This window comes from Lithobates pipiens, unplaced genomic scaffold, assembly GCF_037356315.1.
Source record: "Lithobates pipiens isolate NorthernLeopardFrog02 unplaced genomic scaffold, aLitPip1_a1.2 Scaffold_22, whole genome shotgun sequence".
In the NCBI taxonomy this organism is placed as follows: domain Eukaryota; kingdom Metazoa; phylum Chordata; class Amphibia; order Anura; family Ranidae; genus Lithobates; species Lithobates pipiens.
This window is the reverse complement of record NW_027507784.1, coordinates 227,302,587-227,328,899: the sequence shown is the minus strand read 5'-3', so window position 1 is coordinate 227,328,899 and position 26,313 is coordinate 227,302,587. Positions and strand designations below refer to the sequence as shown.

General features: G+C 46.7%; 1 protein-coding gene across 6 annotated transcripts in view; it reads right to left on the bottom strand.

The window, feature by feature from the left end:
• The window catches only part of NTAN1 (N-terminal asparagine amidase), a 413,363-nt gene that overhangs the window by 331,574 nt on the left and 55,476 nt on the right, over positions 1–26,313 (bottom strand). For 5 of the 6 annotated variants that reach the window (XM_077448900.1, XM_077448897.1, XM_077448896.1 and 2 more), the window contains exon 3: positions 5,122–5,187. The exons of the other annotated variant lie outside the window; for it this stretch is intronic. In XM_077448900.1, coding sequence (XP_077305026.1) covers positions 5,122–5,187 — 66 coding nt within the window. The remainder of the gene's footprint in view (positions 1–5,121; positions 5,188–26,313) is intronic. 6 annotated transcript variants of the gene reach the window in all.

Below are 26,313 nucleotides of genomic sequence, written 5' to 3'. Positions count from 1 at the left end.
TATTGATAACAAGCATAGAGAACAAACAGTCACTGTTACAAGCATATGTCCAAAAAATACATTTTACAACAAAGTTTCGGACATAGATATAGAGTCAGGCTACATTCAGATTTGCGAGATCAACTACACGCTAGAGCGCGGATTAGAACTTGGGCCTACAACTCACATCACTAGTAGTATCACAAGGGCAGAGTCCAGTAAACACTGCAAAGAAAGTAAGTGGGCGGGGCCCTGTCCAGATTACTGTGGCAACAGTGTCCGTACACGTATTATGTAGATTGAGCTTCATTATCAAAAGAGCATATCGGGAAAAAGAGAAAGGTAAGACAGAAAAAGAGATAAGAGGGAAGAAAAAAAGAAGAACCAGAACTAAAGATATACCACAGAGGAAAGAAAAGAACAAAGGAAAGAGGGGGGTTGGGAAGGAGGGTAGCACTGACCAGGTGGCTCAAGGATGTCACAAATGGGTATGAGCCTCTCCGGCCCTTTATGGGCAGAGCTTAGGGCTTCAAAAGCTGCCTATCGAATCCAGGGGGAAGAAAATGGTCCAACCAAGGGCGCCAGACTTTAAGATGGTGTGGGATCCTATCCACTATTGTGGCCTCTATTTTGCTGTGTATCATAGCCTGGGTGACCCTATTCCTAACTTCCGCAATATGCAGAAGTGGGGACTTCCATGCTTTCGCTATTGTCTGCTTGCCAGCTGTAGTGAGTTGCAAAAAGAGACGCAGTTGTGATTTAGTAAAGTCTTGCAGTGGGAGATTAAGTAGGGCCAGAGATGGGTCGGGAGAGAGGGTCACATTAAACATAGTTGAAACCATTTGGAATATCATTGCCCAGAAGCGCTGCACCACAGGACATGTCCACCAAATATGCAGGTGGGTGCCACCGGTGTCACAACCACGAAAGCAATTAGGGGAGTATGATGGTAGATATCTAGCAATCCTGGTCGGGACCAGATACCATCTCATGAGGACTTTATAACTGGCTTCTGGTGCAACAACATTCTGTGAGGAAATCTTAGTAGTTGCCCATATCATTGACCAATCGCTAACATCCAGGTCCATGGATAGGTCCTTGGACCAAGCAGAAGCATACGAGGGAGGCAGGGATGAGGTAGACGTGAGATATGCATAGAGACTGGAGATTATGCCCGGGGCATGAGGGTCTGAGTCACATATATCCTCGAAAATAGACAATTTGTTCAGCACCCTTTGTGATCCCAAGAGGGTTTGGATAAAAGTGGGAAATTTGGAGGTACCGAAAGCACTCTCGGGAGGGGAGTTGCGAATGGGCTTGTATGGACGGAAAGGGTTTCAGGACACCGTTCGAGATAAAATCCCTCACACGTTCCAGGCCGGCTCGAGACCAGGCCAGGAAGGAGGCAGGCTGAGAAAATGCGGGAGGGAATAGTGGGTGGCCAAGAAGAGATAGTAGGGGTAAATGCGGGGAGGACAATTTAAAAGGTCTGCGTAATTTGTCCCAGATTTTCATAGAATGTAAGGTTATAGGATTAGAAATAGGTCCCCGGGCAGTGGCAGGGAGCCACAAAAGATTAGTGATATGTATAGAATGAAGATCTATTGCCTCCAGAGCCACCCAGAGAGGGATCTCCGTTTTCGCGTGGTAGAGGGCCAACTGAGCAAGTTGTGCGGCCTGAAAATAACGGAGAAAATTGGGAACACCAAGACCCCCATTGAGCTTACTGCGGAGCAAAGTTGATCGTGAAATTCGGCGGGCCCTAGTGCCCCAAATATATTTGTATACCCGACTCTGGATCGCTCTGTGGAAATAAGGTGGGATCGCGACTGGGAGGACTCTATACAGGTACAACAACTTCGGCAACAAGGACATCTTCACAGCCGCGATCCGCCCTAGCCATGAAACGTGTAGAGGCAGCCAGGTGTCAAGCAGGGAGGACAAATGTTTAAACATTGGGAGATAATTAGAGCGGAATAGGTGGGCAGGGTCACTAGTCAGTTTGATACCTAAGTAAGAAATTGAGGAGGAGGACCATTGAAAGGGGAAATTACTTTGTAGAAGGTCAAGGACCTCTGGAGGGAGAGACACGTTAAGGGCTTTAGATTTCGCTTGGTTGACCTCTAACCCAGATATTCTTGTAAATTTAGCTAGGAGTTGTAGAAGGTTGGGCAGGGAGATATGTGGGGATGTAACGAATAACAGGGCGTCATCAGCGAAAAGGCATATTTTGTGAGATGTAGAAGCAACGTCTACACCATGAATATTGGGGTCGGATCTAATTAAGGCAGCAAGGGGTTCAATTACTAAGGCAAATATTAATGGGGATAAGGGGCAGCCCTGCCTTGTCCCTCTACTAATTGGGAAACACTCTGAACTGAAGCCAGAGTACTTAACAAATGCCTGCGGATGAGTATACAGAGCACTTACCCATTGCAAGAAGTTGGGGCCAAAACCCCAATGTCCCAAGATGTAGTGAAGGTAGGGCCATGAGACCGTATCGAAAGCCTTCCTAATATCAAGAGATAAAAGGTGCATGGGAATCTTACGAGACATAGCTATGTGCTGTAGAAGGACAACCTGACGTATGTTGTCGGCAGCCTGGCGGCGGGGAATGAATCCTACTTTATCCTTATGAATCAGGCCTCCAATAATCAGGTTGAGTCTTAGGGCGAGGATTTTAGCTAGTAGTTTCACATCTATATTTAAAAGGGATATGGGCCTATAGTTGGACCAGAGGGTGTGGTCAGTATTGGGCTTAGGGATCATGGCGATAATGGCAGTCAACGAGTCTCGGCCAAGGGATTGTTGCTCTAGCAGGGCGTTGAAAGATTTAGAAAGAAGTGGGGCAAGAGTGGTCGCAAACTTCTTGTAATATACAGCAGGAAGACCATCTGGGCCAGGGCGTTTATGAGGCTTAAGTGATTTGATGGCGCCAAGGACCTCTTCTACCGAGATAGGTTTATCTATAGACTCCCGGCTAGCATCAGGCAACGTAGGTATAGATAAGTCTTGGAAGAGCGTCTCCGCCTCAGAAGAGGGAAGAGACCCCCTTGTTTCATATAGGTTAGCAAGACGCTTACGGAATTCAGAAAGTACCTTAACAGGGTTACTAGTACGAGTGCCATTAGCCAGCCGAAGTCTAATAGGTTTGTGACTACGGTCTGGTCGCGGGAGACTCAGCGCTAATAAGGTATCTGGCTTGTTGGCCTTTGTGTAGATCTTGTGGCCGGACCGTCGGAGAGCTTTCTCCGCAGATTCAGCCAAGAGCAAATCCAGCTCCAACTTGGTTACTTCAAGCTGTTTCCTGTTAGTATTGGAAGGGGTCGCCTGGAATTGTAGAAACTGGCGTTGGAAGTCAGCTTCCAACCGTTGCAATTTGAGTCTTTTGTCACGCTTGAGATGAGTGGCAACTGAGATACAGGTACCTCTGATCACCGGTTTGTGCGCTTCCCAGAGCAGGGTTGGCGAGATGTCTGGACTAGCGTTAAATTGGAGATGGTCATTAAGGGCTGTTTGAATATCGAGGCAATAGAACTGGTTAGTAAGGAGGGCCTCATTCATACACCAGGATTTGTTGTCAGGGCGGGGTATTAATGACGAGACCGTAGTTACAACAGCGCAATGATCTGACCCCATGATGGGTTTATTGGAGGATTTTAGTAAAATTGGGGAGGATGCGATTGGTACAAGGATATGGTCAATTCTAGAGAACGAATTGTGCGGGGGGGAATAGTAGGTATAATTTTTCTTCAATGGGTTACACTCTCTCCAGGAATCCAAAAGGGAGTGTTGTTGCAGTAATCTGCGAAATTGTGAAGCAGGGGAATAATGATCTGAGGAGTAGGGAGACTTATCCAAATGCGGATGAAGTACCAGATTTGAATCGCCACACATAAATAACGTACCTTTGGAGTGTGCCCTAACTACTTGCAGGAGGTGGGTGAAGAAGGGGATCGGGTTGACATTTGGGGCATAATAGGAGACAAAGGTAGTTTCCACTTCCTGCAAAAGGCCCACCAATATAATATAGCGGCCTGAGGGATCCTTGATCTCTGTTTGTAATGTAAAGGGCAGGGAGTGGTGAAAAGCAAGTAAAACCCCTCTGTGTTTAGTATCTGCAGAGGCGGTGTATACTAGGGGATAACGGGAGCTGAAATATTTGGGGGTGTTGCGGGCAGTGAAGTGAGTTTCCTGGAGGGCAACAATGTCGGCCCCCAGGGAAACAAAGGTGCGAAAGGCCTTAGTTCTCTTATGAGGGGAGTGAAGTCCCTTAACATTAAGGGAGATTATATTTAAAGGAGCCATCTAGGTGAGCGGAGAAGGGTAAGTAGAAAAAAAAAAAAAAAGGGGGGGGGGAAGAGAGGAGGGTGAGCCACCCGGCCAGTAAGGGAGAGAAAAAAAGGAAAAAAGCAAGAAAGAAGCACAAAGGAGAAAAGAGACAATAGGGGGAGAAGAAAAGAGGGAAAGTGGTGTACAAGGCGTAGGGCACCCCATTAATTGAGAAAAACTGAACAAAGTATCTGTAGTGCCCAACCAAATAGTGCGCTAGCTCCACAGCCAGAAAAAAACAACCGAAGAGAGAGAGCACCGGAGGGTGGGGGAGCAGTGACAACTCCCCACTGCAAGCGGATCTAACAGTGAAAACTATATAATTAAGTTGAGAAAATTGAGAAATTGAGAAAATTTTAAAAAAATGAGAAAATATATTTGGCAAAATAAAAAGCCAAGAATAAAATTTGCACTCATCACTAGGAAAAAGGAACACGGTGGATTGGCAACTCCAGATATAAAAAAGATACTATAAAGCAGTGGTTTTAGCATTTGTCGTTCATTACCATTTCGAAGTGAATGGGTTGTTTTACAAGTTAATAGTTTACAATCACTTTTACTTTAGTGTATTCTTTATAGAAATGTTGTGCTTCATAAATCGTAACTCTAATATGGTGCGACATAAAAAAATTTAATTACCACCAATTTTTTTTTCTAGGGTGTCTGCTTTCAGAAAATATTTTTTTTTGGGGGGTTACCGTACGTAATCTTCATGCCTAAAATGATTTTTAATACAGTGTGTGCAAACAATGTAAAAAGGGCTCTGGCAGCATAAGGGTTAAATATCTTTACTTGCTCTCTGTACTATACCTGTGTGCCTGAGCACTACAATGTGACATGTAGTGGCATCTTCTGACCCAAGAACAGATATTGAACCTAAATAAAATAGATCATATTTCAGATTAAACTGCACAAAAGTGAAAAAAATAATTTTATTAGTATAAAAACAATATTCTTATTAGAAATACAAAGTACAATAATATATATATATATATATATATATATATATATATATGTTAACATTCCCAGGAGGTAGACAACAAATAATCTCTATATTGCTTGACTTTTTTGTGTTTGTTTTTTAAATAACAAACATTCTTTTCTGGGGTCCCCCGGTGGCTCTCGCGGCTCCTCCCCACATCAGATAACCCCTAGGTGAAGCACTCTCCCGATGGGGGTTACCTTGCGGGCATGCTCCCGAGTCCAGCATTTGCATCCACAGACACATCATTGAATTTGATTGACAGCGGCAGGAGCCAATGACTGTGTGCCTATTAATCTATACAATCAACAGCCGGGACCCCGTGGAGAGAGGGACCCCGCTAAAGAGATGAAGGAGCTCAGGTAAGTAAAAAGGGGGGAGGGGCTGGGGGGGGGGCGATGACTGCCAGATATATTTTCACCTTAATGCATAGGATGCATTAAGCTGAATAGACACGAGGGTTTATAACCCCCTTTAATATCTCTCCTCATGAACAATGAATAGAACAAAGAGTAATGTTAATAACACTTCAGAATATCAGAAATAGACTTGAAAAATGTAATATAAATAAGTCACCAGGACCAGATGGTTACACCCAAGGGTCCTTAACCACTTTCTGACCAGCCACCGTCATTATACTATGGCAGGTCGGCACAATCCCATGAACCGTCGGCCTCTTTTAAATGGGATAGCAGGAGCGTGCGTGCTCACTGCATTGCGGGGGTGGCAATGCTCGTGACCGCTGGCTGTGCTCGATTGTGGGCACAAGAGGCAGACTAGGGACGTGTGTGTGTGTGTGTGTGTGTGTGTGTGTGTGTGTGTGTGTGTGTGTGTGTGTGTAAACACACAAATCCCTGTTCTGTGAGGAGAGAAGAGACAGATCGTGAGTTCCTAATAGCTAGCTAGATCGGTCATCTTCTATAGTCAGTCCCCTCCCGCCACAGTTAGAATACACTGTCAGGGAACACAGTTCTCTCCTTGATCACCCCCTAGTGTTAAACCCTTCCCTGCCAGTCACATTTACACAGTAATCAGTGCATTTATAGAGCACTGATCGCTGTATAATTGCCAACGGTTTAAAAAAATGTGCCAGTGTCTGATGTGTTCGCCATAATGTTGCAGTCCTGGTAAAAAGTGCAGAATGCGCAATTACTAAAAAATAAATAAAAAAAGCCATAAATCCATCCTCTATTTTGTAGTTGCTATAATATTTGCACAAACTGCATAGAGGGTTCTTTACTGTAAGAGTGGTAAGAATGTGGAATTCTATTCCACAGGCAGTGGTTTCAGCAGGGAGCATAGATAACTTAAAAAAAAAAACTAAGGCCCCTTTCACACATGCGGACCTTATGTCTGTATTTCATCTATCCATTTGCGGATGAAATACACCCGATATTGTCCGCCTCCACTATTGTCCGATTCTGCAGAAGGAGGAAAATCCTATTTTTCTATCAGTCTGCAGAGCGGATCGGATGAACACGGACAGACGGTCCATGTTCATCTGATCCCCCATAGAGGAGAGCGGAGAGCTGACAGGGCAGTCCCTGCACAGTGTGCCGGGACTGCCATGTTATCCGCCGGCTCAGCAGGGACAACGGAGCGATCCCCGCTGAGCAAGCAGATCATCACAGGGCGGATCATTACTGATCTGTCCCGTGTGAAAGGGGCCTAACAGATAGGCACCCAAATTACCTTAACATACTGGTATATACAATGTAATACATAAGAATACAAACACAGGTTGGACTTAATGGACTGGTGTCTTTTTTCAACCTCACCAACTCAGTCAGATGATAGCTAGACAGTTTGCGGACTAGAATGCTACCAGCTGGCTGGAGAAGAGCCAATGTGGTACTAATATTTAAGAAGGGGCCAAGATATATTCCAGAGAACTACAGGCCAGTTAGCCCAACATCAATAGTCTGCAAGATGATACAAGATTTTAGTAATAAAAACTGTATCATTAATGGTAATCAGCACAGATTCATACAAAATCATTCTTGCCAGACCAATATATTAACATTATATGAAGAAGTGAGCTGCCAGCTAGATAAAGGAATGCCTGTTGATCTGGTTTATCTGGATTTTGTAAAGGCATTTGATAGAGTTCCCCACAAACATTTACTTTACAAACTCAGATCTGTCGGCATGGACCATAGGGCGAGTACCTGATTAAAAACAGGTTGCAGGGGCGGGTCCAAAGGGCGGTTATTAATATTGAGTACTTGGAATGGTCCAGTGTGGTAAGTGGGGCTCCCCAAGGATCTGACCTGGGACCAATTCTGTTTAGTTTATTAATATAGAGGATCGGATAACCAGCTTAATCTCAGTATTTCCAGATGATACAAAGTTAACCCGGTTCCCGACCGGCGCAAGCCGATGTATGTCGGCAGAATGGCACGGGCAGGCATATTGGCGTACAGGTATGTCCAATCTTTAATGCCGCCCTGCCATCACTCGCGTGCCCCCCCCCCCCCCCCCCCCGAGTCCGGTCGCGGGCCCCACGGACTCGATCCCAGCGGGCATACCCGCGATCATCTCACGGGGTGGCTGAACGGAGAAATGCTGTTGTAAACAGCATTTCCCCGTTCTGCCTAGCAACTAGTGACGCTGATCTCTGCTCCATGTGATTGGAGCAGAGATCAGTGTTCACTAAATGAAAGCCCAGCCCCCAACAGTTAGTAACACACCCCTAGGAACACTTAACCCCTACACTGCCACCCACTGGTTAACCCCTTCACTGCCAGTGTCATTTACACAGGAATCACTGCATTTATATAGCAGCGATTGCTGTATAAATGACAATGGTCCCAAAAATGGCAGTACAAACAAAACCTATGTTTTACGAACCTGAGCGGCCGCCTTTAAATAGATCACTCTTACTACTTCCTTACATACTACAAGAGAATGTAGTGCTTTCTCTTCCCAAGATTAAGGCTCCAGGGAAAAAGTAGGAAGAATAATATCTTGGTTTAAATGAAAACCTGTTACCACCTTTGATAAGAATTCAGGATGAGGAGATAAAACCAACTCATCGTTATGCATGATGAAATATGGCTCCTACAAGACAGAGCCGTTTGTTCCGATACTCTAGCAGAAGAAATGGCAAGTAGAAAAGATTATCTTTCTTGTCAAAAGAACCAAGGGAATCTCTCGTAAGGTTCAAGCAGCTGATTCAGCAAAGCCAATAAGACCAATCTTAAATCCCAATGATTTAGAGGTGCCTTGATAGGGGGAATAAACGTGTTACCCCCTGAATAAGCTACACACCAAGAGTGGGAAGCAAGTGGCCATTGGAAAAACTCTTACAAGGCCGGGATCTGGCTCTTGATAGAAGTCAAGTCCAGCTTCATTTCAGATCCTATATGCAGGACATCAGGAATCCTGTCTCAGACCTACTTCCTGGGGTGCCAACCCCTGGAACCACACCAAGAAATAAATGCCTTCCAGACTCTATAGTAAGTGATTCTGGAAGCCAGCTTCCTGGCCTTAATCAAAGTAGATGCTACCAAAGCAGATCACCCATAATATTTTATAGAGTGGGATTCAACAGTCAGAGCTGTTAAATCTTTTGTCTGTAAGGTACGATGAAAATACCGGACCTTGTGCAAGAAGGTCTGGCTATAATGGCAGATGCCGAAGGACTCCTACTGCCATCTTTATGATCTCAGTAACTCAACTGGGATCCGCTGGGGCCACCAGAATCACCTCCTTTTGTTCCTGCTTAATCCTGCAGAGAAGGCACAGAACTGGAGTAAATGCATAGATCAGTGAAAACAGATCCCCTGGGAAGACTAATACGTCCATTTTGCCTGCTAGCAGACCCCTTGCTCGACATAAAGTTGTCGACTCTGTTAATGAATCTGGACGCGAATAGGTCCATGTCCAGTATACCCCATCTGACATATTACTAGGAAGATGTCGGGGTGAAGAGTTCATTCTCCCAAAAAATAATTGTTGGCATCTCAAGCAGTACTCCTGAAAAATTAGAAACTCCGATAGGCAATGAATGTCGTGTTCTGCCAAAGCTAGAACATTATTCACCTCTTTTTGGGCTGCACAACTTCTCGTGCCTCCCCTGGTGATCGATGTAAGCCACCGCCGTGGTCTTGTCAGACTGAATCCTGTCAGGACAGTCCCGTAGTCTGACCGCCAAGATTCTAGGGCCAGATGTATTGCCTGAAACTTCCAAAAAAAAGTTGATAGTCAAGGTCCTCTAACCTGGATCATCTTCCCTGTACAGAATCTTCTTTCAGGGCTGCTCCCCAGCCTAGAAGGCTGGCATCTGTTGTCAACACCTTCCAGGATAAAGATTTTCCCTTTTGCTGGATAGCAACCACCAATTTAGGCTCTGACCTATGTCGGGAGCCAAGCGTATTGGAAACAAACAAGGCCTACATCTTCTTTATTGCAGACCGACAGGATGGTCTCTTGAAGCAGTCTGAGTAAAACCGCGTGTAAGGGAAGGCCTTGAAGGAGGCCACCATTTCCCCTAGAAATCTCCTGCACAGCCGAATGAAGGAATTTTCCTTTTGTGTTGATAAGTTGAATTAGTCTTACAATGGAACTGATTCTGGTCTGGGGTAAGAATACCTTCTTCTGTATGGTATCTATAACCAGCCCCCAAGTACTGTAATCTTTTTGATGGTTTTAAGGAGAATCTTCCTAGTTTGAGAATTGTTAGGGCTGGCTTAGCCCTTCCTTCTCTGGGCTGGCTGCTCAACTGTCGGCTAATTGCCAGCTCTCATTTCTCTCCAGTTACCAGCTGTTCCTTATCCAGCTCGTCTGACCTGCCTACTTTTTTTTTTTTTTTTTTTAATTGTATTTTTATTAGTTTCCAAATCAAATACAAAGTATTCGAGCATTAAAGTAAACAACAGACAGGTATGAAAGTAGAATATAGCACAAACAGTGGCTACAAAAGGCAGAGAATAGCATCCATATATGCAGGCACAGGGGTGAACTGCATAACCAAATCATGTAGAAAGATCAATAAACAGTTTACTAAAACCAAAATGTTGTTTGACAAAAGGCCGTAGGCCAAACGGAGGCATAGAAACATAACATTTACATGGTCATCATGGTAATTCTCATGGGAGGGGGGGGGGGGGTAGTTCACCAGGATTGGTACATAAAGAAGAGATAAATATGAGGGGGGGGGGGGGTGAGAAGAAATGACAGGAAGGGGTAGTTACATCTGGTAGCTATAATCATAAAGGAAGCACAGGTAAGAGAGCCCCATAACTCGACCGATCCCAGGGCCCCCATACCTTATCAAATTGGGGGATCAAGTCATGCACCGAGGCTGTCAGGTATTCCATTCTCCGAATATCAGACACCAATTGAAGAAGTTTAGGCCAAGGGGGCATTCCACCCGACAGCCAGCACAGTGGGATAAGCCTCTTAGCTGCCAATAGAATATAGGAGATCAACCTATTTGTAATTTTAGGTAGGCCAGAAACAGGGAGACCCAACAGACAGTGTAAGGGATCAATGGGGAGGGACATCCTTGTCACCTCCGCGACCGGTGACCCCACCGATATCCAAAAGGGACGTATCAGGGGGCATTGCCAGAAAATATGAAAGTGACCCAATGTCTAGCCCACATCGCCAGCAGCGTGGTGACACTGAGGGGTCATATTTGTGGATGACATCAGGAGTCCTATACCAAAACATGAGAATTTTAATTGCCGTTTCTCTTTGTGTAACACACCTGGAGGATTTAAAGGTAGAGGACCAGATCCTATCCCAAGTCTGCAGGGTGATAGGTTTGTCTATGACCTGCCTACTTAAAGCTGTCCAGCTCACTTCATATCTGCCTTCACCTTGGTCATCACAAGAAACCATCTCCTGCAGTTCTGTTTAAAGACCTGATTGCGGACATCCCTTCTGGCTCCTTATCCTGCTTGCTGTTGCTCCACTTGGATCCCTGACTTCTGGCCTGGCTTATTATCCGATCTGGTTATTGAACTCTGGCCTGGCTGACTACTCGATTTGGTTACTGGACTCTGGCTATGCTTTGAATATGCTTACTCTTTTTACCTTTTTATTTTTATTAATAAACAAGTGTGATTTAACTGTCTCGGTCTGATTCATGATTTCTGACAGTAGGCGAAGGCCATAAATTCCGAAGATAGTGTCAATCCACTTGTTGGTAATATTTCTTCCAGATTGGATGAGCAAGATCACCGCATGGATCAGTTTGCCTTGGCGTTACAAATGTTCCTGAGTCGCACGGCTCACCTGGAATCCCCCACTGTGGCTGCTCCGGTAAAACCTGAGTCACAGGCCATCCCTGCTGCTGTGCCAGTCTCTGTGCAGGCACCTGCCTCGAGTACTACCTCTATAAAAGGAGGTATGTCTGGTTGCGCTCCGCTTACCCAGCGATTTGGGGGTAATCCAGTTCAATGCAGAGGGTTTCTCAATCAGGTCCATCAGAGTATGAGAACTGTTGCCGACTACGTCATTGAATTCCGTACTCTGGCAGCAGAGGTTGCTTGGCACAATGAGGCCCTCGTGGCTGCTTTTTCCCATGGTCTCTCGGATTCCATCAAGAATGAGATAGCAGCCCGAGATATACCCACTGAGCTGGAGAGCTTGATCTCGTTTGCCATACTCATTGACTCCAAACTCAGAAAAATACTTTCTTAAGGAGCGCTTGCGGAATCCTCCTGTACATTTGCCTCTGAGCTTTGTAGTCCCACCTATGCCTCCCTCACCTCCCATGCCTGCTGGTACCGAGCCAGTCAGTGAAGATGAACCCATGCACCTGGGCTTCATGCGTCTCTCTGCGGATGAGAGAGCCTTTAGGAGGACCGAGAGATTGTGCCTTTATTGTGGCCAGGCAGGTCACTTTTTGAAGTCTTGTCCTACCCATCCAGGGAATGCCCGAACCTTAACTAGTTGCTGACCGCCGGCCGTCAAATGACAGCCAGGCAGCGCACCTATTGTGGTGGGAGGCAGTCATATGACGGCCTCCCGTTTAAACAGGGAATGCGCGCGATCGGCGCGTGCACCCGTTTCTTCGGTGGCGGCGTGTCACGGAGACACCGCTCGCCACCGAAGGGGGTGAACAGCCATTGGTTATGGCCGTTTACCACGTGATCGGCCGTGATGAAGTCACAGCCGATCACAGATGGTCACACCCCCACTGTGCACGGTGCATGCGCGAGATCGTGAGCGCGCTGCTCGTGCACGTCGGCGGCGCCGTGTTCCCCGGGAACACTGCTCGTCACCGATGCTGGTAAACAGCCATTGGCCGGCTGTTTACCCACGTGATCGGCTGTGATCCTTTCACAGCCGATCACTAAAATGTAAACAAACCGTGGTAACGAGATGTTACTGGGTTCTCCTCCTCACACACCAATCGCGTGTGAGGAGGAGATTGCGGTAACATCTCGTTACCGCCTACAGTACACATCAAGCACACTGATTGCGCGCCCCCCCCCCCATAAAGAGGACCTGTCACCACCCCTCATAGTACCTGTCACTGCCCACCAGGGTACCCGAGTACCTGTCACGGCCCACCAGGGTACCCGAGTACCTGTCACGGCCCACCAGGGTACCCGAGTACCTGTCACGGCCCATCAGGGTACCCGAGTACCTGTCACGGCCCATCAGGGTACCAGAGTACCTGTCACGGCCCATCAGGGTACCAGAGTACCTGTCACGGTCCATCAGTGTATCCGAGTACCTGTCACGGTCCATCATGGTACCCGAGTACCCGTCACAGTCCATCATGGTACCCGAGTACCCATCACAGTCCATCATGGTACCCGAGTACCCATCACAGTCCATCATGGTACCCGAGTACCTGTCACAGTCCATCATGGTACCCGAGTATCCATCACAGTTCATCATGGTACCCGAGTATCCATCACAGTCCATCATGGTACCCGAGTATCCATCACAGTCCATCAAAGTACCCGAGTACCTGTCACAGCCCATCAAAGTACCCGAGTACCTGTCACAGCCCATCAAAGTACCCGAGTACCTGTCACAGCCCATCAAAGTACCCGAGTACCTGTCACAGTTCATCTGAGTACCCGAGTACCTGTCACAGTCCATAGGAGTACCTGTCACCGCCCTTCAGAGTACTCAAATACCAGTCACCAGGCCATCAGAGTACCCGAGTACCTGTCACCAGGCCATCAGAGTACCCGAGTACCTGTCACCAGGCCATCAGAGTACCCGAGTACCTCTCTCCAGCCCATCGGAGTACCCGAGTACCTATGTGCAGCCCATGTCTCATAGAATATACGTTGGGATGTTTGCTTTCCAAAATGGGGTCATTCTGTGGGTAATTTCACTGTCCTGGTGGTCCAGGACCTTCAAAAGTGTGATGGGTAGGAATGAAATGAGATGTGTCATTTATGCTCCTAGAATGCCTGAACGTACTACTTCAATGTTCGGCCTCTCTATGTGACCACGCTGTGTAAAAGTCCTACACATGTGGTATCGCCATACTCGGTAAGAGTAGCAGAATGTATTTTGGGGTGTCATTTTTGCTATATACATGCTATTTGTTAGAAATATCTTATAAATTGACAATTTTGTGTAAAAAAAAAAATGCGTTTTAATTTTTTTCCACATATTCCAAAAACTTCTGGGTAAAAAAAAAAAATGTTCAAAAGACTCATTATGCCTCACAGATTATACGTTGGGGTGTTTGCTTTCCAAAATGGGGTCATTTTATGGGAAATTCCATTGCCCTGGTACTCCAGGGCCTTCAAAAATGTAATAGGTGGTTGAGAAATGAGATGAGTCATTTTTGCTCGTAGAACGTCTGAAGGCACTACATCAATGTTGGTGCTCTGTATGTGGCCAGGCTGTGTAAAAGTCTCACACATGTGGTATTGCCGTACTCGGGAAGAGTGGCAGAATGTATTTTGGGGTGTAATTTGTTGTATGCATATGCTGTGTGTGAGAAATAACCTGATAATATGACAATTTTGTTAAAAAAAAAAAAAATAAAAATCTTAATTTTGCAAAGAATTGTGGGAAAAAATGACAACTTAAAAAAACTCACCATGCTACGTACTTAATACCTTGGAATGTCTACTTTGTAAAAAAGGGGTCATTTGGGGGGTATTTGTACTTTCCTGACTTGTTAGTGTCTCAAGAAATGAGATACACCTGATGTACTGAAGGCCTGATCAGATGTGATCAATTTTCAGGAATTGCCACCATAGTTTGTAGACTCTAACTTTCACAAAGACCAAATAATATACACTAATGTGGGTTATTTTTTACCAAAGATAGGTAACAGTATAAATTTTGGCCAAAAATGATGAAGAAAAATTACTAATTAGCAAACATTTGACAGAAACAAAGAAAAAGGCTTTTTTTTTTGCAAAATTTACGTTTTATTTTATTTATAGCACAAAAAATAAAAAACCCACTAGTGATTAAATACCACTAAAAGAAAGCTCTATTTGTGTGGAAAAAAGGACGCAAGTTTCATATGGGTACAGTGTTGGATGACTGAGTAATTGTCATTCTAACTGTGAGAGCGCTGAAAGCTGAAAATTGGTCTGGTCAGGAAGGGGGTGTAAGTGCACTGTATTGATGTGGTTAAGGTCCTGTCATGGACAGAGCTTAGGTGGCGTTGTTTCGTTCCCAGTTATCCAGAAGGATAAGCCCCTGGTTTCGGTCACCCTTTATTGGGCTGAGTCGTCCATAGAGATACAGGCTCTATTCGACTCTGGGGCTGCAGGCCTGTTCATTGATGCTGCATTTGTTTTGCAGCACTTGATTCCGCTGCAGCTGCGTGACACTCCAATTGCCATTGAGGCTCTTGACGGGAGACCTTTACAGCCTGCCCATGGTACTCACGAGACGGTTCTTTTGTCCATGGCCGTAGGGGTCTTCACCATGAGATAATCCAATTCCAAGTTATTTCCTCACCCAGGTTTCCACTGGTTATTGGTTATCCTTGGTTACAGAGGCACAACTCCTCTTTTGATTGGCTCCGTGACGAGTTTCTCTCCTGGTCACCACAATGTAGTGAGACATGCTTCCTGAAGGTATCAAGGTCCTGTCCTCCCCTGCCGGAGGAGTACCGCAATTTTAGCGATGTCTTTGATAAAGGTCAAGCCAGTAGTTTGCCTCCACACCGGTCTTATGATTGCACGATTGACATTCAACCTGATGCCATACCTCCTCATGGCCGGGTTTACCTTTGTTGGTCTTGGAGGATAAGGCCATGGAGGAGTATGTAGCTGATGCACTCTCGAGGTTTCATCTGCAAATCCTCGTTTCCTGCTGGTTTCTTCTTTGTGAAGAAGAGGAGCGGTGAACCGAGACCTTGTATAGATTATAGGGGTCTCAATCGTGTCACGATTAAGAATGCCTACCCAATTCCATTGATTACAGAGTTATTTGACCGCCTCAAGGGAGCAACGGTATTCACTAGGGCTGCAACTAACGATTCTTGTCATAATCAATTAGTTGGCCGATTATTGCTTTGATTAATCGGTTAATAACCTTTAAAGAAAAAAAAAAAAAGTGCGTCAAACTGACATTCATTTTCAACCACAGTGACAGGAAAATTTGGAAATAGAAAACTTATTAGTCAAAGGAATTTTCAGACAATTTATGTGGTTTTCGTTCAGAAATTACATTCATTTCAAAAACAGAATGTTAAAAACAAGTGAAAATTTCAAACAAAATTATTTCATTCAGCGAATGTACAAAGATTTTTCGTCTGAATATTCTCATCTGAAAACTGATCTGTGTGGCCAGCATAAGGCTCGGTACACACCTATGCAGTTTGCTTTTGATCTGTTTCTGCAGTGCTTTTTGCTGTACGTTTTGATTTTTGCGCACGTGATTTTACTGCAATTTGCATTTTTGCGGTTTTTTTAGCCAGATTAAAAAACACAAATTGCTGCAAAAACGTATTACATGCTTTTCTGCAGCTTCTCCATTGAAGTATATTGAACCAATAAAGCACCATTTTGCGTTAAAAGTCCCTGACCCTTTCAGTTGTGAAAGTGTCCCATAGGAAACCATGTAAATGAACTGTGGAGCATTTCTGCAAAAAGCACCAATACACACACAGATGTGAACCAGGTCTAAGACGTTTTGTAACATAATGGGGTTAAAAAAATAAATAAAAAATACAGTTAGCCCTTTATAGAACAAAGCAGATAATCTCTATTGTAAGGGGTTATTTTTTTATTTTATTTTTTACTGTAGAATAGTGAAAGTAATATTTAAAGTAGCGATTATTTGCCCTTTTTGTATTATAAAGGGCTCATTTTAGTTTTTTTAACCTCATTATGTTACTGGCCCATTAATCAATTATGAAAATGGTAATCAATTAATTTCATAATCAATTAGTTGTCGATTAATCGTTTTGTTTTTTCAGCCCTAGTTTTCACAAAGCTTGACTTGAGAGGGGCATACAATATTGTGCGCATTAAGGAGGGGGACAAGTGGAAAACTGCATTTAATAGCAGAACAAGCCATTATGAATACCTGGTAATGCCTTTTGGTTTTTGCAACGCCCCGGCAGTTTTTCAGGAATTTTATTTTTTTTTCACGGTGAAAAATATTCGCTTTATTAAGAATTGACACAAGTTACAAACCAGCAAATCGGTATAAAAATGTACAGCACGGGAGAAGAATATGTTATACATCATACAAATAAGTTGTACAATCATCCGAGTTCAACATGTCAGTCAGTTTAGCAATGTAATCACAGTGCCCACCGCAGGCCCTCCCACGGGGAGGGGAGAAAAAGCAGCGAGAAGGGGCAGGACAGGAAAAAAGGGGAGACAAAGTGAGGGAAAGAGAGAGAGGGGGTGGGGGGGGTCAGGGACAGAGGAAAGATGGGGGGGGGGGGACCACCACAGATGGGCCCAGCAGTAGCACATCTGGTTCCCTATGTATCCTCTCTATCTCCTCCCGTCCAGGGCATCCATATACCTTCAAATTTCTTAGGACACTTCCTGCTTATATATGTCATTTTGTATAATGGTAGGGCCTTATTTATGATGTCTTCCCACAAAGCCAGGGTGGAGGGGATGCAGAAGTCCATCGGAGGAGAATGGCCTTCTTGGCATAATAAAACAAGAATGCTACCAGGAGTTTGGAGTAACAAGACCTCTGATCTTCCTCCTGAATGCAAAGAGCTAGCTCCGGGGCCTGGGGAAGGGACAGGCCAAGTTGCACATTAATGTTATCGAACACTGCAGTCCAGAAGCTAGCCACAGTAGGGCAGCTCCAGAACATATGATAATACGTCCCTATATCCTTTTTACACCTAGTACAGGTAGGGTCCCTCTGTCTGTGCAGTCGCTGTGGGGTATAGTACACTCTATGTATAAACTTGGCCTGTATCACTGTTAGAAAAGTTTTAAATGTTTATTGTGTGACTATTAGAAAAACAATATTCCTGAGACTGATTTTTAAAAGCTTACTTCTGAGCACATTAGTGTATTAACTTGTTGTATTGTTTTGTCTTAATTAACTCCATAGTAAGTTGTAGGATGATTCGATTTAACTAAATATGATAGCCTAAGAATGTACGAGGAACATGAATATCAAAATAAAAGTACCAGTTCGTACCATGACAACGTTAATTTATGTTTCCTCAGCCAATAGAAGCATAGAGGTGGTATTATTGTAGGGTATGAGGAGGAGGGAGACATTATTCTTTTATGAGACTGTTTTCTGCAGCTTGTCCTGTAAGCATGTCTCCCTTTTGTGGGCCACATCAGAAATAAATTGTCTGCTTCTCAATACATCTGGAGTTTTGACTGATCACAAGAGAAGATTCCCAACAATCACCTTATCTCTAGACGAGATCACCAAGCCCAGGCTATCCTCAAAGCAGCCATTCCAGTCTTCTCGCTCTAGGGTAGGAATATCAGTCCTCCAGGCCTCCCACAATCTCTCCATCTTGGGAGAGCCCGCAATAAGCAACGAGACATATAGGGACGAAAGAGGCTTGGAGAGTAGATCCTGAGCCAGTAGCTCCTCTATGGGGTCCTTAGAGTCGTGGTCTGCGGAAGCTGCGCCCGTGCCGTATGGCGTAATTGGTGATAGCGGAAATACATCCACCTACGTAAATTGAATTTAGTCGAGAGTTCTTTATAGGACATCAATCTTCCAGTTAGCATAATGTCCCCCACCGTCTTTACCCCATAGCGCACCCACACGTCGGGTCCGGTACAGTCCGAAAATGTGGGAACCCAAGGTTCCCTCACAGCGGCTGTCGGGGCGACCAGACATCCGGTCTAACAAACCGCCTCCTGGCCAACCCCCACACCCTTAGTGTCGTAGTTGGAAGTGGAAGTCCTGGTTATGCTCCAGGCCCTCTATACACCAAGTTGCTGAGATCCTCTAAGGAACCTAGTCTAGCTGCCTCCAGGCAGACCGCAGCATTTGCCCTAGAGCGGGCAAACCACCAACGGACTGACACGAGGACTGCTGCCCAATAATAGACTCTGAAGTTAGGTAGAGCCATCCCTCCACACCGTACAGGCAGGCACAGGGTGGTTTGCGCAAGTCTAGGAGTGGAGCCCCCCCCCCCCCCCCCCAAATAAATGACCCAGCACAACTACCTAAATCAGCAAAAAAACGCGCATGGGACCAAAACGGGGGAGTTCCTAAATGGATAGATGAATTTGGGAAGAAACACCATCTTTAACAGATTGATGCGACCCAACAAATTCAGGGGAAGCTTCCCCCAGGAAGCGCATCTGGCTTTAAATTGAAGTAGTGCAGGCCGCAAGTTAAGATCATAGTAAGTCGAGGGGCCAAAGCCCACCAGGACCCCGAGGTACTTGAATTCAGTGACCCATTGGAGCTGGGTATTCGCCGCAGCCACTCTTGTCCCCGGGTCTAGAAGAAACAGGACAGACTTGGTCCAATTTATTCTGACCCCAGAAAAAACGACCAAATTCATCAAAAATCTCCAGAGCAGCCCGCAAGGAGGAGTCTGCATCCCGTAAATATAGCAGGGCATCGTCGGCATAGAGCGACACTTTCTCCTCCAGGGGGCCGATCCTCAACCGCTCTACCCTCGTAGATGCCTGCAGGGCTACAGCCAGAGGCTCCAGTGCCAGCACAAATAAAAAGAGGGGGAGAGGGGGCAGCCCTGACGGGTACCCCAATTCAACTGGAACCCCTCAGATAACCTGCCATTAATCTGCAAACAAGCCCTGGGTCGCTTATAAAGTAGCTGCAGCAAACTCAGGAAATGGGGACCAAACCCATATTTATGCAATACCGCCCAGAGGTATCCCCATTCCACTGAGTCGAATGCCTTTCGGCATCTAATGAGGCTATGACTCTGGCCCCTGCATTATCATGAGGGATAGTAAAATTGAGATACAAGCGCCGTAAATTGATGTTGGTGCCCTTACCAGGCATAAACCCCGTCTACTCAACATGGACAAGTTCCTCCAGGACCTGCGCCAACCGATTCGCCAATACCTTTGCCAACAGTTTGGCATCAACATTGATCAAGGAAATCGGGCATCCTTACCCGGTTTGGGCACCAACACAATAATCGCCTCTGACATAGAATCTGGGAGCGACTCCCCCCTCCAACAACTGAGCAAACAAGGCTGTTAGCTTAGGGGCTATCAATTCCTCATAGGCAGAATAAAATTCCATGGGGATATCATCTGCCCCTGGGGACTTCCCCACCTGTAATTGGGCCACTGCCATCTGAACCTCCTCCAGAGAGATGCCCCGCTCCAGGCGGTCCACTGCCCCCGAGACAGAGCAGGAAGTTTCACTCCGTCCAGGAAGGCCAGCAGAGCTGAATCATCATAATCTACCCTAGTGGAATATAAGGAGCTATAGTAGCGCACGAACCTATCCAGGATCCCCTCCGAGTCCGTGATATGAGTCACTCCCTCGTCCCTGACCCTTACAATATGGGTGCTGTCAAATCATCCCCGGGCCAACCATGAGAGCAGCTTCCCATTTTTATCCTCATACTCAAAGACTCTCTGAGCAGTGCTCAGCATAGACTTCTTGGTCATATCTATCCTGTGAGGCTCGACCGCCCTGAGCGCCACCTGCCATTCCTCATAGTTAAGGGGTATAGGGTCCGCTATGTGTCTACTCTCCTTGTCTCACAGCAACCCCTCTAGTTCCTCCAGCAACCGCACAGACTGTTTGCGACACCTAACAATTCGGGATATATATTCGCCCCTCAACCATCCTTTAAACGCATCCCAAGCCACCAATGGCCCGGTGGAGTCTGCATTCTCCAACCAGTAGCGGCACAGGGACTCCGGCATATCCTCCTGGACCTTAATGTTTGCTATCCAATACCTCAACAACCTCCATAGTCTCTTCCCCGCAGGGAGTCCCAACAGCACCCTGAGGAGAAGAGGGGCGTGGTCAGAAACCCCCCTGGGCAGAATCCGCACGCCCGTCACCCGCTGCAGCATAACCTGTGTAACAAACCCCAGGTCTATGAAGGAGAAAGTGCGAAACGTGGAGATATGGCAAGTAAACTCTTTGCCTGAGGGGTGAAAGTGGCGCCAGGCATCCAGCAACCCAAAGGTAGCGGCCCAATGCGCCAGACCCGGTGCTCTCCGGGAGGACCGATGGAGCCTATCCAATTCTGGACACTGAGCCATGTTATAGTCCCCTATTAACAAAACATTCGCCACCCCATACCGCACTACCATATTCATTATTTCAAACAAAAGGTCAGTATCCGCAGGAGGAGGCAAGTATATACCGACCAGTACATAGTCCACATTTGCTATGGTGACATGCAGAATAATAAACCTACCCCCTGGATCTGTCTTCAACTCATGAAGCTGGAACGAGAGGGACCTGTGAACAAGCACACTCACCCCCCTGGAATAACTTGAGTACGTGGCATGATAGTGCTGGCCAACCCACACTCTGAGGCCAAGCACTCATGAACCCACCAGATGGGTCTCCTGCAGGATACAGATATGGGGGGAGTATTTTTTTAAAAGTTAAACACCAACGAGCGCTTGACCGCAGAGTTCAGACCCCTCACGTTCCAGGAGAGAACAGAAAAATCAGCCATAAATGACAGCATAGTGAAATGTGTCCCAGGATACAATCCTGCAGCCCTCCCTCCCAGAGAGCAAACATCCCACCTTAATTGACACCCTGTCTCCCACAGTCCACATACTACAAGGCCCATGCGAGTCAGGGGGCCAAACCGCTCACCCGGACCCGGATTTCCAGATTGTGATTGTATTTTTATTTTTTTTTTTAACGGTCTATTGTTAAAACTATACAGAACCATAGCCATAACTGGTCAGCAACGGTAGACCTCCCCACCCCTCCCCCCACACCGCAGACCCCCAACAGCAGAGGAGTCCTGCATAAATCCCCCAACAAAAACAAATGGCAAAGACCCCCAAGTCCTTTTGAGCAACCTACTCAGGGGGGCGTGCACCAGACCGCCAGGACGACGCAGTCTCCCCCTCTTCTCAAACACACAGGGGGGGGGGGGGCACTATCCCAACCAGCCACAGGCGCAATTAGCCCCCCCACAAGAGTTACTAGAGAACAGCAGTCACAGTATACTGGGTATACACATCAGAGTCACGCGGTACTTCCAGAGACTTCACAGCCAAGTAAGCAGGATGTGTATGGCTTAGGTAGGCGCAGTAGAGCAGTTCAAAAGTTCCCAGCCAGTAGAAAATTGTGATACTGAGGAGGGGATATAGTGCCATCAGTACCCCATGGCCAGGGACCCTCCAGCGCACAGGTCACAAAAAAATAAATAAAAAGGAAAAAAGGTCAGGAAACAAAAAAAAAAACAGTCCAAGGCCCCGCACCCCAAGCCACCCCCCCCCCCCCAGTAGTCATCAAGGCAGGGGGGTAATATATGAGGAACCCCAACCACAAGCAGTAATCATCTTAGCCGGCCCAAGAGTCCAACTATCACCATCAGTCACCCAAGCCAGGAGAAGTTTATCCAACTATTCAGGCAGGCAGTGTCTCCAACCATGAAGCGTCATCCCTGGGGTTGATGAAGAATCTGACAGTCTCACCGTCGACCACACGAAGTTTCACTGGGAAGAGGATACTGTATTTGATCCCTTTAGCTCTCATGGTCGCCTTGACCACGTCGAAAGACCTGCACTGTTTTTGGGTCTCCATAGTGTAGTCAGGAAACAGGAGCAGCCTGGAATTCTGATAATTGAGCTCCTTCGTCAGCCTTGCCGCTATGAGCACCTCATCAAGGTTCCTAAAATTCAGCAGGCGCAGGATCAGGGTATGCGGGGGGGCCCCAGCCGGGCCCCTCTGCGGTGGAACCCGGTGAGCTCTTTCTACGGTAAAGTACAGGGACAGCTGTGCTCCCAGCAGCAGGGAGCGAAGAAGATCCTCCACAAACACAGTGGGATTCTGCCCTTCTGCGCCCTCCGCCAGGCCTACTACCCGCAGGTTGTTGCGCCTGCAGCGGTTCTCGGCGTCCTCCGCACAATATTCAAGGGTCTTCACCTTATTCTGCAGGGTCCGGATCGCCACCAAGTGCTCCGCCATCACGTCCTCCACCTGGCCCACCCGCTGTTCTGCCACACCCAGCCTTGCACGGATCTTATCCGGGTCTTGTCTAAATCAGGCCCACCTCAGTCTGCACAGCCTCCATCTTCCCAGTCAGCGCTGTCTGGCAGGCTGCTATAGCAGCCATCACCTCAGGAACCCGGGAGAGGCGAGGTGTCAGGCTCTGCTGGCGCGGTCTGCGTAGCCATGTTGGAATGACCGCATGGGCCTCCCGCTCCACGTCTCTCTGTAACGTCCAGTGCCGGCTCCCCTGGGGGAAACTGAATCCTCCTTCCTCCCTTGTGTCCCGCCGAAGAACGGGACGGCATAAGGGGAGTCAGACAGTCAGCCCAAGGCCAATAGCACGGGTAGCAGGATCAATTAGGATTGGTCTCTAGCCGAGCTCCGGGAAGCACGTCTGCTCACACCGTCATATTGGCCACGCCCCTTCCAGGAATTTATTAACGATGTCCTTCGAGATTTGTTGCAGTTATGTGTGGTGATTTATCTCGATTATATCCTCATATTTTCCAAGTCCCTGGAGAACCACCACACAGATGTCTGTCGTGTGCTTCAGAAACTGAGAACAATTTCTATTGTAAAAGTGTGAGTTCCATAGTGAACAGGTTACATTCCTGGGCTATATCATTTCCACTGCTGGTTTTTCGATGGACCCAGAGAAACTTTACATCCTTTGCAGCGTTTCCTGGGCTTTGCCAACTACTATCGGAAGTTTATTCGTAACTTCTCATCTCTGGTCAAACCCTTGACTGATATGACTAGAAAGGACGGTAACCCACAGAGTTGGCCTCCAGAGTCCATTAAGGCCTTTGAGACTCTCAAGGCTGCCTTTGTTTCTGCTCCTGTGTTGGCACATCCTGATGCTACATTGCCTTTTATCGCAGAAGTTGATGCTTCTGAGACTGGAGTTGGTGCCCTTCTGTCTCAAAGTCCTAACTCTGAGAGCGCTATGCATCCGTGTGGCTACTTTTCCAAGAAATGGTCACCTGCTGAGTGCAATTGTGAGATTGGTGACAGAGAGCTGTTAGCCATCATTTTAGTCCTGAAAGAATGGAGACATCTTCTTGAAGGTACCACTGTGCCTGTTATTCTTACTGAGCATAAGAATCTTACATTCTTGTCTCAGGCTCAGCGACTCTCTTCCAGAAGGGTGCGATGGGCTCTTTTCTTGTCAAGCTTTACATTGTCTCATTCTTACCCGGTACTAAGAATGTAAGGGCTGATGCCTTGTCATGACAATTTTCCTCCACTTCCAAGTTGGAGTCTGTTCCGGTTCCTATGATTCCTTCTGATCGTATCTTGGCTACGGTTCACACCAGTCTTACTTCTCCTTTGGGTGACAAAATTCTTGCTGCTCAGGTCCATGCTCCTCCTGAGAACCTTGTGACTGCTGCTTTGTCCCAGAGAGTCTCCGTACTGCTGTGCTCCAGACTTAACATTCTCTCAAGACAGCTGGCCATCCTGGGAAGAATCAACGCTTTTGGGCCATTTCCCAACCATTCTGGTGGCCTAGTTTATGGGCTGATGTTACTGCCTTTGTAGCTGCCTGCTCCGTGTGTGCTCAGTGTAAGACTCTGCGACACCTTCCAGTGGGCCTCCTACAACCCATACCCAGTAGAGAGGTGCCCTGGACTCACCTGTCAATGGATTTCATTGTGGAGTTGCCCAACTCCCAAGGCAACACTGTTATCCTTATGGTGGTTGACTGGTTCTCAAAGATGTGTCATTGTATTCCACTTAAGAAGTTGCCTAACTCTAAGGAACTGGCTTCCATTTTTACATGGGCTACCCAAGGTGATGGTGTCAGACAGGGGCAGTCAGTTTGTCCCCCGGTTCTGGCGAGCCTTTTGTGCACAGTTGGGAATCCAGCTTGCGTTCTCTTCTGTGTATCACCTGCAGTCTAATGGGGCCGCAGAGTGAGCCAATCAGCAAGCCAATAAGTCCTTGGAGCAATTTCTACGTTGCTATATTTTTTGACCACCATAAAAACTGGTCAGACCTATTACCATGGGCAGAGTTTGCTCACAACAGTGCCTTGAATTCTGCCTCACAATGGTCTCCATTTATATTGAACTATGGTTTCCAACCTTCCTTTTGCCTGACTCGTTTGTTCTGCAGAGTATTCTCCGTGGTCTTCATTCCACTTGGGTACAAGTCCAGGAGGCTTTGCGTCATGCTAATGATGGGTACAGACTCCACGCTGACCGCAGCTGCCTGCCTGCGCCTTCCTACCAGGTTGGGAACAGGGTCTGGCTGTCATGTCGCAACCTCCGGATTCGTATTCCCTCACTGAAGTTTGCACCTTGGTTTATTGGGCCTTTCTGTATCCTTTGCAGGATTAACCCAGTGGCTTACGCTCCTAGTATGTGCATCTCAAATGTGTTTCATGTCTCCTTATTGAAACCATTGGTCTGCAACCGATTTACCATCTCTGTGTCATGTCCTCATCCTATTCCGGTTGAGAACCATGAGGAGTATGAGGTACAATCCATTGTTGACTCCCGTAGGTTCCGTGGGCGCATACAGTACCTGGTGCATTGGGAGGGGGTACGGTCCGTAGGAACGCTCCTGGGTTTCATCCTCGGACGTACATGCCCCTGTCCTCCTCCGCAAGTTCCATAGACATTTTCCCCTCAAGCCCGGTGGCCCTCTAAGGGAGGGGGGTCATTGAGGAGGGGCTACTGTCAGGGCTGGCTTAGCCCTTCCTTCTCTGGGCTGGCTGCTAAGCTGTCCAGCTCACTTCATATCTGCCTTTGCCACATCACAAGAAACCATCGCCTGCGGTTCTGTTTAAAGACTGGCTTGCTGAGCTCTTCTGGCTCCTTATCCTGCTTGCTGTTGCTCTACTTTGATCCCTGACTTCTGGCCTGGCTGATTACCCAATCTGGTTATTGAACTCTGGACTGGCTAACTACTCGATCCGGTTACTGGACTCTGGCTATGCTTTGACTACGCTTTCTCTATTTACCTTTTTATTTAATAAACAAGTGTGATTTAATTGTACTTCTGTCCCGGTCTGATTCATGGTTTTTGACATCATGCTGTACGCTGACGACATGATGCTTTTCCTGGGAGACACTACAGCCTCCTTCGCCGAAGTGACGACCGTGATTTCCAAATTTGGCCATTTCTCTGGTCTGACCATTAACTGGTCTAAATCAGCCCTGATGCTGCTAGTCGAGGAACGGGCGATGGATCTTCATGACTCGTGCCCGATCCAAGTAGTGACTTTGCAAACATCACCTAGACTTGCAGACTATTGTCAACTTAATATATACCCCCTACTGTCCCCATTTTGAGACAAAATCAACACCTGAAACAACCTTAAATTATCACTGGCGAGCAGCCCCAACTTAATAAAAATTATACTAATGCCGCAGTTATTATAATAGCTTCAAGGAAGCCCTAGGATTGGCAGTGCCCAAACCCTCTATTACATCGCTTCTCAAATGCAGCACCTGATTGGGTCCATGGCCCAAGATTCAGAGCACTTC